This window comes from Larus michahellis, chromosome 5 (assembly GCF_964199755.1).
Source record: "Larus michahellis chromosome 5, bLarMic1.1, whole genome shotgun sequence".
Lineage (NCBI taxonomy): Eukaryota > Metazoa > Chordata > Aves > Charadriiformes > Laridae > Larus > Larus michahellis.
In genome coordinates, this window is record NC_133900.1 from 56,859,731 (window position 1) to 56,870,379 (window position 10,649).

Consider the following 10,649-nt stretch of genomic DNA (forward strand, 5'->3'; position numbering starts at 1 on the left):
TGCTGAAAGTAGGAACATATACACCTCAGGTTTCTTTACCTCATAGCTTTTTTAAATGACGCTTTTCATGGTAACTGATGGCAAGAAATTTCTGCAGGACGCGGAGCAACAGCTAGCAGAGGACGTAGTCACTGATGAATGCACATTGACGGTTTCAAAGCAGGCGAAAAAAAACCAACCCAAACCCAAGGCCACCCCCCAAATCAAGACAGCAGATTCCTCGCAGTTTTCTTCCCTCTGGTATATTTTTTATTAAACAAATCAAAGAGGTAAGAGTCACGCTTTGTGCTTCTTCTGCAAACAGAATGCTATAAGAAAAATGTTGGCAGACTGTAAAGCCCAAAGTAGTTTCGCAAAGGCTGTTTGCGACATATAGAGACATACGTTGCTGCTTTATAGATCAAAGCAACCTCAGAATAGCTTTAAAATAAATCCCGTTATACTACAGCTGTAATATTATTATGCAGCATAAATCCTTGTCTGTTGACATTTATTTAATGAATGTTGCTACAACAGCTTAGCTAGATGGCACTCCAGAGGCGAAGCAAAGGAAAACCTTGCCAGACTACTCACAAAGATAACTTGTGTTTATTGGACGCTAATAAAAATAATCAGTGAAAAGATTTTTATTTTTTTTAAGCAAACCAAAGGAAAATCAAAACAGTATCTGAACTGCCCTTCTGAAATAAATTCCTGGTGTAGCTACCGTAAGATGTTAATTACACTTTAAATGAAAATGATCGATATGCTGAAAAGCACCTTGTTAAATGGCTACTTTGCAAATGGTACATTGCTCACCGGCTTAAGATGGCCTATAACTTTTCTCGTAGGCATGGGTCTAAAATATTCATGCAAATCAATACTTGATAAATCTCGTAGGTGCGCGCTGGCTCCACCGTTGAACAATATATCTGGATCGATTTTCTTTTTTTTTTTTTCCCTTTCTTTTATACTGCATTATCTTGCAATCGTCTGTCTCTGCCCCCCGCGACCATCCCAGCCGGGCTGGGTGCGCGTCCCGCTCTCCCCGTCGATCGGAGGGAGACCCGCTCCAGACTTCAGCGGACTCACAGCATTTAGTGCTCTCAGCCTCAAATCAGGTCCAGGCAATTTTCTTACATTTCCCGTCCCATTCCCGATTAATGTGACTTTATGGCGGATTTTTTAATGCTTCATTTAACTATCCGGATTTTCTCAGCTCTTCTTACAGATCCTACGTTTTAATTTCTATGTCCTGAAATACATGAATGTCCATTAAAAAAGATATTCATGAAAATCTAGATGTGCACCTAAAATTAAAGCTAATCTTTTCTTTTCTTTTCTTTTCTTTTCTTTTCTTTTCTTTTCTTTTCTTTTCTTTTCTTTTCTTTTCTTTTCTTTTCTTTTCTTTTCTTTTCTTTTCTTTTCTTTTCTTTTCTTTTCTTTTCTTTTCTTTTCTTTTCTTTTCTTTTTTCTCCCCTCTCCTCTCCTCTCCTCTCCTCTCCTCTCCTCTTCTCTCCTTTAGCGATTCTAGTCTACTGAACAACGGAGAATTACTCGCTTTATTCGGAAATCCCCTCTAGGATTTTACCGCACGCCTCTCGTATCAAGTGCAGAGGTTGCAAGGAAGGCGATTTAGTTGAGGACTTTGAACTGACCTCAGAGGGAAACAAAAGGTTTCGAAAAAGGGATGCTCTGTCCCGAGGTCACCGCACAGCCAGATCCGCCTGTGTCCCTCACCTCTAGGATGAAGGAGTCGGCTTAGCGCGCCCAACTCCCCCCAAAAGCCTGTTTATGTGTGACACTTGTAGCTGCCTTCCTGTCGGACTCCGGGGAAAGCTGCTTTCCAGCTAGTGAAACCGTTTTCTCTCCCCTCCCTCCCTGCCCGAGGTGCCCGGGGCAGGCGAGGTCTGTCCCTGCTGCCCGAACCGCTGCCTGCGGCCGGGGGCGGGGGGCCGCCGGGCATGGGGGGAGATCCCAACGATCACCGGCAATTTCCACCCAGCTACTGCTGAACGGCAAAATCGAGTTTATTTTAGGGACCTGCAGCGCTGAGGTAACCAAAGCCGCCTGAGTGTTTTGGAGAACTCTTCAGGCAGCGCTTGGTGCCACTGGCCCGGGCCGAGTCCCGGCAGAGCAGCAGGACGGCTCGAACACCGCTGCGAGGTGCCGGTGTGACCGCCTTCACCAGAGCCTTATTTGCAAGGGGACGTGAAATCCAGAAAAGCCCTATTTTACCCTCGAGTTTTATCGGGGCATAAAACAAGCCCTATTCCGTAAGCCAAGCAAAACCCGGACTCTTTGGCGTTTCGCTGGAATCTAATCAGATTTAATTTCCATCATGTTTAGATTTACAGTAGGAAACTTTCTGTGCTCTGAGCTAAAAGGGAAGTAATGATATATGTGCCGGGTGATTTCTGGTAAAAAGCTTTCCCAGGTAAAACGTTTCCATTCAGCATAATGTTAGCTTCTGATACAGAAACACATTATTCAAAGGAAAAGGTTCGCTCTTTCTGCGCTGTGCGGTATCGGCCTCCGCGTCACGCGTCCCAGACGACAAGATTCCTCCCAGATACAATACAAATGAAACGCGGGATTAAGAAGTACCAGTGTCGGAAAATCTCTACCTATTGTAAGGAAAATTGTTGCTTTTAAACGGAGTGATTAAGCACCTTGTCCGAAGGCCTTTCGGAGCCCAGGGAGTGAATTGCGATGGTGCGGAGCAGCGCTGCGGGGGACAAGCCGCGCTGGACCCCGCCTTGGGGAGCGAGACCCCCTTCGCTGGCTCAGCCCCGGGCAACTGATCCTGGCAGAAAGAGGAGACTCCGGCCAAAGCCCCCCACCCCCCGGCGGCCGCTCTCAACCCATCCTCTGCCCGGGGCTGCGCTCCCCACGCCCCGGGAACCACTCACTCGGAAAAGCCTCTGACTTTTGGCAAAGGCTCTCGCCCCGCCGGACACCACTCCCGCCACCCCCCATCCCCAGCAGCTCGGGGAAGGCAGGCCGGGGCTCGGAGGGGTTTGCTGGGGGCCCAGAGTGAGTCCGAGGGGGCAGCCCCGCTGCAGAGCGCTCCCTCCGGGGGGGGTACACTTCGCAGGCTGTTGTCTGCGTTCTGTAGGATTACGACTCTAACCTGTTGGCATGCGGACCCAAGTCTTTACTCCCCCTGAAGATAAGGGGGACCCTAGCAGAGGGCATTAGGAGCCCCCTGCGGATCTGGCTTGTAGGACTCACGGCAGGGGGGACCCCGGAGGCCCCCCATCCTCTTGTTGCCAGTGAATTGATTCCAACCTGCCCCAGCGTCTGGGGAGATCCGGCACTGTGGTGCGCTCCCTCACTGCAGAGAGTTTGTCAGGGGAAAAAATTGTTTTTGTAAAGCAGCCAAACGGGGCTGGGAAAGGAGGGCAGACATTTCCCTGCGGGGTGTTACCGGGTCGGGTCTCCCAGGGCTGAGCTTGGACTGCTTGGGGGACGGCGGGGGCTGCGGTGAGAAAAATCAGGAGTTAAAACAACTTCTTCTGTCTCCTTCTTCAATTTCCTTCCTATTTTCTGCCTTCTTCACGTTTTCCTTTTTCTTCCAAGAAAATGTCTTCTAGGAAAACACACTGAGTCAATGCATTTGCTTTTTAAGATGGATTTTTGGGGCACTAAAAGGGATATGGCTTGCAGCAAGAACAGATGTGAGCACCTGGGATGTGCCTCACTCACAGACAGCGGGAAGGGAGGCCAGGACAGGAGTGCAGGGGAAAAGACCGAGCCGACCTGGCATCAAAGTCCCCCATGCTCCGAGTTTTACCAGCTCACACGGAACTTCTTAATTTATCTTTTCAGCTGCTTCTTCGCATTTTGTACCACTGTTCCCTGTCCCTTCCCTCGGCCTACCTCTCTCTCTTAAAGGGACATTGCGCGCCACCAGAATCACCAGCTTGTACAGGAGATACAAGACAAATGCAACAAGTTTGGGCATTTGGCCAATAATAGTGTTGATGGAGGACAGATACATATATATTTTTTTGCCTGGTGGAAAATGTACAGCTCTCCAGCAGACGGCTGCATTAAAATCTGAGTGCATTTATAAAGGGAAACAAATTTTCATGAAGAAGAGCAGAAACCCGCTCTCTCAAGTACCAGTGCGTTAAAGATTAACGCAGTCCAAAGCCTTAAGATGCCCTGATTTTAGCTCAGAGAATCTCTGGCATCACAATATGTAAGAGCCTGTCAGCACTTCCATTGTCAACTCTTTTTCAAGGGCTTCTTGCTTGCCCTCAGCAGTTTTCGTGGTGGAAACCTCGAGATTTGGACTAAAAGGCCTCTTAAAAGCCGGTTGGCAATATTTCCCAGGCTTTACACAGGGGCACAGGGAAGGAGAGTCTTCCCGGCGATCCACACCTGATGGCGGCTCTGATGCAGCTGGACGCCCTGCCTTGAGTAGTGCAAACCGTTTTTAAAAGGTTGCATTGCTGGTAGGTGGTGGGGAGCAAAAGTTCTCCACATAATACAGAAACACACTGATCTTTCCCCAAGTCCCACAGCATCTTCCCACAGCACAGGCGAGGGCTTTTGCATCTTCTAAAAGGCACACCTTGGACATACTCACACACACACACACGCACACCAGCCAGCACTTTCTCACCATTCCTGTACCAAGTGCAGGATCTCATACAACTCTTGAAAACTACGTAAGAACTCTGCAGGACCGCAGGGGGAGGATTTTGGGGTGGCCTGACACCATGGGGCTCCTCGGGAGGAAAGGGGCTTGCTTCCTCCTTAGAGGAACACTGCATACTCAGCCTGAGGGTTTGCAGGTGGAAGGACTACAGGGAGAGGACTCTTGAATTACTCTTCCCCAGGGCCCCCTTACAACGGCATCGACAATTTGCAGCAAATGACCTCAGCAGAGTGTCCGGGGTCGTGCCAGGTGCTGTACAAACACATGGAAGAGTTTTGCGGGCTCTCAGCTTCCCCTTTCTCTCCTGCCCTCTCTCACTGGCATCACCATCTTTCTTTCTCGCACTCCGCCCCATTCCCGCGCTCTCATTTCCAGTCCTCTCCTTCTATCCTTCTCCTTCATTCCAGAGATCTCCCTCCTGCCATCCCACACTCTCTTTGCCTTTCCCGTGAGCTCTCTTGGGCCTGGCTCTTACTCTCCTTTTAGCAGTGAAGGGCCTGGGCAGGGGGGCAGCCTGCCCTGCCCCGGTTGCCCAGGCTGCGAGGAAAAGAGCACCTCGGCGTGTGCCCCCCATCCCTTCCTCCCCACTTCCCTCCGGCTCCTGCTCCTTTTCCTTCTTCGCTCCCTCTCTTCCCCTCCGCCTCCCCTCCCTCTCTGCCTCCCCTGCACCGCTCCCCACGTCCTCAGTCCTTTGGCTCCCTCTAGCTCCATCCCCTCCCTCCACCGCCCCGACCCCTCCTCCCTTCCCCCCCTCCCCGCCCCGACCCATCCTTCCCTCCGCCCCGGCTGCCGCTGCCGCCCTCCCGGCGCAGCCAGTCCTGCGGCGCGGCGCAGCTCTCCTCGGCTCGGCTCGGCTCGGCACGGCGCGCCATGGTGCAGCTCGGGGGCGGCCGCCGAGCCCCACCGCCGGCCCCGGCCGCGCCGCCGGCTTTCAGCATCGACAGCATCCTGCAGCCCGGCCCCCGCCGCCCCGCCCGGGAGCAGGGCAGAGCCCGCTGCGCGCTGCCGGCGGAGGAGGAGGAGGAGGAGGAAGAAGAAGAGGGACCTGCGAGGCAAGACCCCAGTAAAGGCTCCAGCAAGTCGGGTACGGAGCCGGCAGCCCGCCTCAGGCTGTCTCGCACGTCGGGTCGCAGCCCGGCCCCCACCCAGGCGGCGGCCCCGGCCCGGTCCGCAGCCCGGCGCCCGGCGGGGCCTGCCCCGGGCCTGCCCAGCGCCGCCGGGCCGGCACCGCGCACACGGACACGCAGACACACACTCACTCACGCACACGCAGCCGGAGGAGGAACGCAGGCTCGGCGGACGGGCGGGAGGAGATGCCACCGGGACGCGCACACGCACCAGCCTGCTTCCAGGGGCTTTTCCAGCGTGTTTTACCCAACCCCCACCCCCCACCCCCGGCCTCTTTGGCTGCTTGTCCCGTGTCCAGGAGCCCCCTGGCTGCTCTGCCACACGCTGGCAGAAAGATTGCTCTAGATCCTTATTGGAAGCGCCTCACCCTTCTTCTCTCCTCCGGAGGGTGTGGGGGGACCGTGGCCAGCTTTCGGCGACCCCCTCCCCACCCTATCCCCCACCCCCCGCCGCCCCCGTCCCCAGCGCTCAGCCGGGCCGTGCGTGCATGCGGGGCGGGGGCGCGGGCGGCGGCGGGGGGCTGATGCTGTGCTTTGCCGTTGCAGGCAGCGAGCCCCGCCGGCTCCGGGAGGAGGGGACGAGCCGTGGCCTCTGCCCGGAGGCCGAGGGCGGCGGCGGCGGTGCGGGCTCCCCGCTGCCCGCGGAGGGGCTGCGCGACCCCCGGCAGCCGCCGCCGCGGGAGGCCGGGGGCTGCGGCGGGGAGAGCGGCAGGTCGCCGGCGGCGGGCGGCAGGAAGAAGACGCGGACCATCTTCTCCAAGAGCCAGGTCTTCCAGCTGGAGTCCACCTTCGACGTGAAGCGCTACCTGAGCAGCGCCGAGCGGGCCGGGCTGGCCGCCGCGCTGCACCTCACCGAGACCCAGGTGAAGATCTGGTTCCAGAACCGCCGCAACAAGCTCAAGAGACAGATGTCGGCCGAGCCCGAGGGCCCGGGGCCGGGTCCGGCGGAGCCCGTCGGGGAGCCACCGCCGCCCGTCGCCGCCGCGGCGGCAGGTCTCTCCTTCCCGGCCCTTTACAAGGACAGCACCCTGCTCAGGCGCTGCTTGCTGCCGCTGCCCTTCCCCCTGCTCTACCCGGGCAGCGCCATCCCCTACCTCTGCCTCCCCGGGCCGGGCAAACACTTCAGCCTGGTGGACGGGGACGTATAGCCTCTCCCCCCGGCCCCCGACCTCCCTCTTGCCGGGGGCCGCCCCCATGTTATTTATGCCCCCGCCGTGTCGGTGGGGTGTCCGCCTTCGCCACAGCCGGCGGCAGCCGCCCCCCGGCCCACGGAAGGGCCGCCCGGGCTCCCCCCCACGCGTGTCCGCCGACACGTTGTTAAAGCTTCAAAGGGCGCTGCCAGCCCGCCCTCGCTCTTGCAGCGCTTTTTCTCTGTTCAGGACAGAGGAGATGACACGGAGCCACCAAAGAAACCGGGATGTGTTCTGCCTCCCTCCCTCCCAAATTATCCCGTGCCCGCATTCCAGGGTAGCCGACGCTCTGCCTCAGCCCTCGGGGACTCTGTCCCCGCATCTGTCCCAGCACCGTGGCCGTCGCTGTACCGTGAACGGAGTCATTGTTAATACAGCTTGCTAAAAACGAAGGCCGCGGTGCGCTCTCCTATCTCAAAGTCTCCACCTCTAATATCCCTCAGATTAACTTCTCCCTATCTTTGACATTATCAAAACGTAGACACCTTTCCTCACGTCTGTTTTTTAAACTCTGGCTTCTTCTGATTTATTTTTTTTTTCCCTCTCGAAAAAATCCAAGCTCTCTCACACTTTTTGTGCTAACTGGTTCTCAAACTGTGGCTCGTCTGATGTTTTTGCAGAACAAGACAAGCTGTCTCGCATACTTCTTGTGCTAACCCCACCCCCGAAATCTTTTGGGACAATTTTATCTGCTATCCTAGAGTAAAAAAAAAGTCGGGTGGTTTTTTTTTTATTTGTTTGTTCGTTTCATAGTTTTCCAAACGCTTTTATTGTCCTTTGGTTTCGAAGTTCACACGCTTTATATTCAAAGGTTGGAAATAAACCTTTTCAGAAAGCTGTAATGCATGCCTTTTCAATACAGTTACTACTAGGCAGTATCAAACGAAAGGTATTTCCTAGAGTGCATCGATGGTTTTTATTTTAAAAATAAAGGTTAAAAACACAATCGTGGCATTACGAAATTCACCCGTGTGTGCGAAAACGGGCAACTTTTCGAGTTTCCAAGTAGGAAAAAAAGAAGCGATAGGTGTTTCGGCTAGATAAAGACGGGTTTTGTTTCCTTTCCCCACTCTTGTTCCGTTTATCTTTCCGCGGGCAATAAATACAGATGTGCCACGACCCTCCGCGCAGATGCGTGGGCCGGCCCGGGGAGGAGACCCCGGCGCAAGCGGGAGCCCCGCGGCTCAAAGCCGCTGTTGCGATTTTACTTCCCAGCCGGGAAAGTGCTGCTGCAGGGGCCGTCGCGGGGGGTAAGGCAGCCGGGCAGCCGGTGCCAAGGCCGTCCCTGCCCCAGCTGCGCTCTGGAAAGCGGCTTCAGCGGCTGCGTGAAGTTTTATCACGGTTGCGATGGTCTGGGAGCACTGTTTGACCTCCCCTATCGCTTTTTAATCGGTCACGAATTAGTCTCAAGAAGCGAGAGGAGTCTCACAGGGTGTCCTTGCTCTGGAAAAAAAAACCCAAAAATATTATCGAGGCTGTTGCAAGGGTAGTATAACGAAGTGGACGCGCCGAAGGGGACCTGCCGGGTGCACTTCACAGCTCAGGTTTCCCCAAACTGCGGCTCCCGTGAAGGTGCAGGCGACGAATTAACGGTTTGGGTCGCACGACTGACCCCTCTTTTCTGATCTGACTTTATAATGATAGTTAAAGAAATTAAGCTTTTCTGAGTCGGCGAGTTACTCCGTGGCTAAAAACATTTGGAGACACATATAAGCGGTGATGTCCTTATGTAGGAGGACGATGTGATAGAGTTCGCGTGTGCCTATTTTTTCATAACTAAGGGTCTATATCTGTTGTTACGGCTAATATTTCCAATGTTGATACACCCTTACTTGATTACTGATAGGAAATTAATCAACATCGATAGAGGCAAATCGGACTTTTTCCCTAGCAACGGAGTTTTGATCCGATACAGCAGCTATACACTAAGTCCCTTTCTTTAGTTCTTTAACATGCAACTAAAATTCATTAAAAAAACCCTGCCCTTCCACATAATGCAGCCTCAGATGTCTCCGTGGAGAAAGATAATTATGTAACAAGTCGTTATTCGGCAATTAACTTACTTTTCACCGCATTTATCAAACCATTTTCAGTCCTATTCTTCTCTGTTTTATCAATTTGCCGTCCGAATTGTTTCTGGAGTTACAGAGGCAACTGAAGGAAAACAGGGACCTAAAACCCGTTTTACAATAAAAACAACGGAAAGAGATCCTCGGTGTGCCGTAGTTCCAGAGCATATTCCGATTTTACAACTTGCTGACGACCGACTCCAAAGCTAATATAGTTATGAGTTAAAGTTGTCACCGGTGGATGCCTGAAACACCCGGGTAGCTGGAGAAAGTAAATAACCACTCCGAAATACTCACCCCCCATCAAAATATGACTGCTGGTATTGAGATCAATGGACAAAAATATTTACCAAACTGTTGCTACTCCGTGCAACACGGCCAGTGGCAAGGTGGCTTTCTCTGAACAAAATCAAGTTCACGATCTGCCAGGATTCCCAGCTGAGCAGTCAACGCTGATCACACTGAATATTACTGACATTTCTTTTACAGCTTAAAACAATTGCATTTGCAATTATAAATCGTTCTTTACTGCTTGAAGAGATTGCTATTAGCTACCGTACAGCAGGAGATTAGTACTGTCTAACCTGCTGATGGGATACTTTAAAAACGAAACAAACTGCAATAAAACTAAACAAAAAACCCTCTGTAAGAGCTTGCAAACAGTTTGAGAAGACGGGAAAAAAAAACAACACCAAAATTCAAACAGTGCTAGAACTGGTTAGTTGCTGGAACTGAGATTTAAAAACGTGCTGTTAAGGTTTGACACGACAAAAAGAGATAGTACAGCTGTGTGAGAAGTTAGTGGAAGGCACGATGTGCTTCTGTATTGAAGGGATTGTCTATTAAAAGCTCATATAGAGTGCTGCATTTTAATGTTTTATTTATTTTTTCATTAGAAGAATAGCTAGAGGCCCTACATGTGCTGGGAGATCCCTTGTGTTAGGCATGGCACATACGTGAGGACAGCCTGCCCCAGAATACTCTATAAATTGAGTAGAAAAGAAAGATATGGCCAAGAACAGTGTAATACAAGGGCTCAAAAAAGCTGATCCATCTCTGCCTCCTCCACCTCTTCATAAAACCCCTCATGGCGGACCCTAAGTGCAGCAGCTCTAGGAAACCTGATTTTCGTTTCACCTGTGATGTTGTAAAATTCCCTGGATTAGGATAATCAATCACACTGCTGCATGTGGCAGCTGTTCTTGTTCAAGAGCATGCTGAGAATTAGAAGATCCAATTATTTGTGCTGGAGAGTAAGCCTTCTCACTTGTCTCCTCTGTAGGAATGTTTTGCAAAACTCCCCTAGGACTCCTTTCCCCCTGGAGTCTCCTGATCAGGAGGCTGAACCAGGCACTTGCTACTGGTTTGTTTTGTGTTTTATTTTGCTGTTCTCTAGTCACGCTGTACATATATATCTTTATCGACCAGCACAAGGACGTTGTGCCAGCCCTTCTTGTCAGCTCCCCTGCTATTTGGACTTCTGCTCCTAATCCGGCTGGTGCTCACCTCGACAAGGCGAGAGAAGGTTCGGTACTGCCTATAGAGAGAAAAGTTACTTAGCATAGCTCTTTGGCTTTGCCAGGGTTGATCTAAAGTACAGAAAACTCTCCTGCTT

General features: G+C 52.4%; 1 protein-coding gene across 1 annotated transcript; it reads left to right on the forward strand.

The window, feature by feature from the left end:
• Window positions 1–5,518: 5,518 nt before the first annotated feature.
• LOC141743789 (homeobox protein HMX2-like) lies at window positions 5,519–6,923 on the forward strand. The gene is made up of 2 exons (XM_074588740.1): window positions 5,519–5,732; window positions 6,322–6,923. Exons 1-2 carry the CDS (start codon window positions 5,519–5,521, stop codon window positions 6,921–6,923), a joined length of 816 nt encoding a protein of 271 aa, XP_074444841.1.
• Window positions 6,924–10,649: the final 3,726 nt, after the last annotated feature.

Bases quoted from the DNA above. Each gene is read 5' to 3' on its own strand.
- LOC141743789 (XM_074588740.1), top strand. From the start codon at position 5,519: ATGGTGCAGCTCGGGGGCGGCCGCCGAGCCCCACCGCCGGCCCCGGCC. The intron at 5,733-6,321 runs GTACGGAGCCGG...TTGCCGTTGCAG, and splicing joins TAAAGGCTCCAGCAAGTCGG to GCAGCGAGCCCCGCCGGCTC.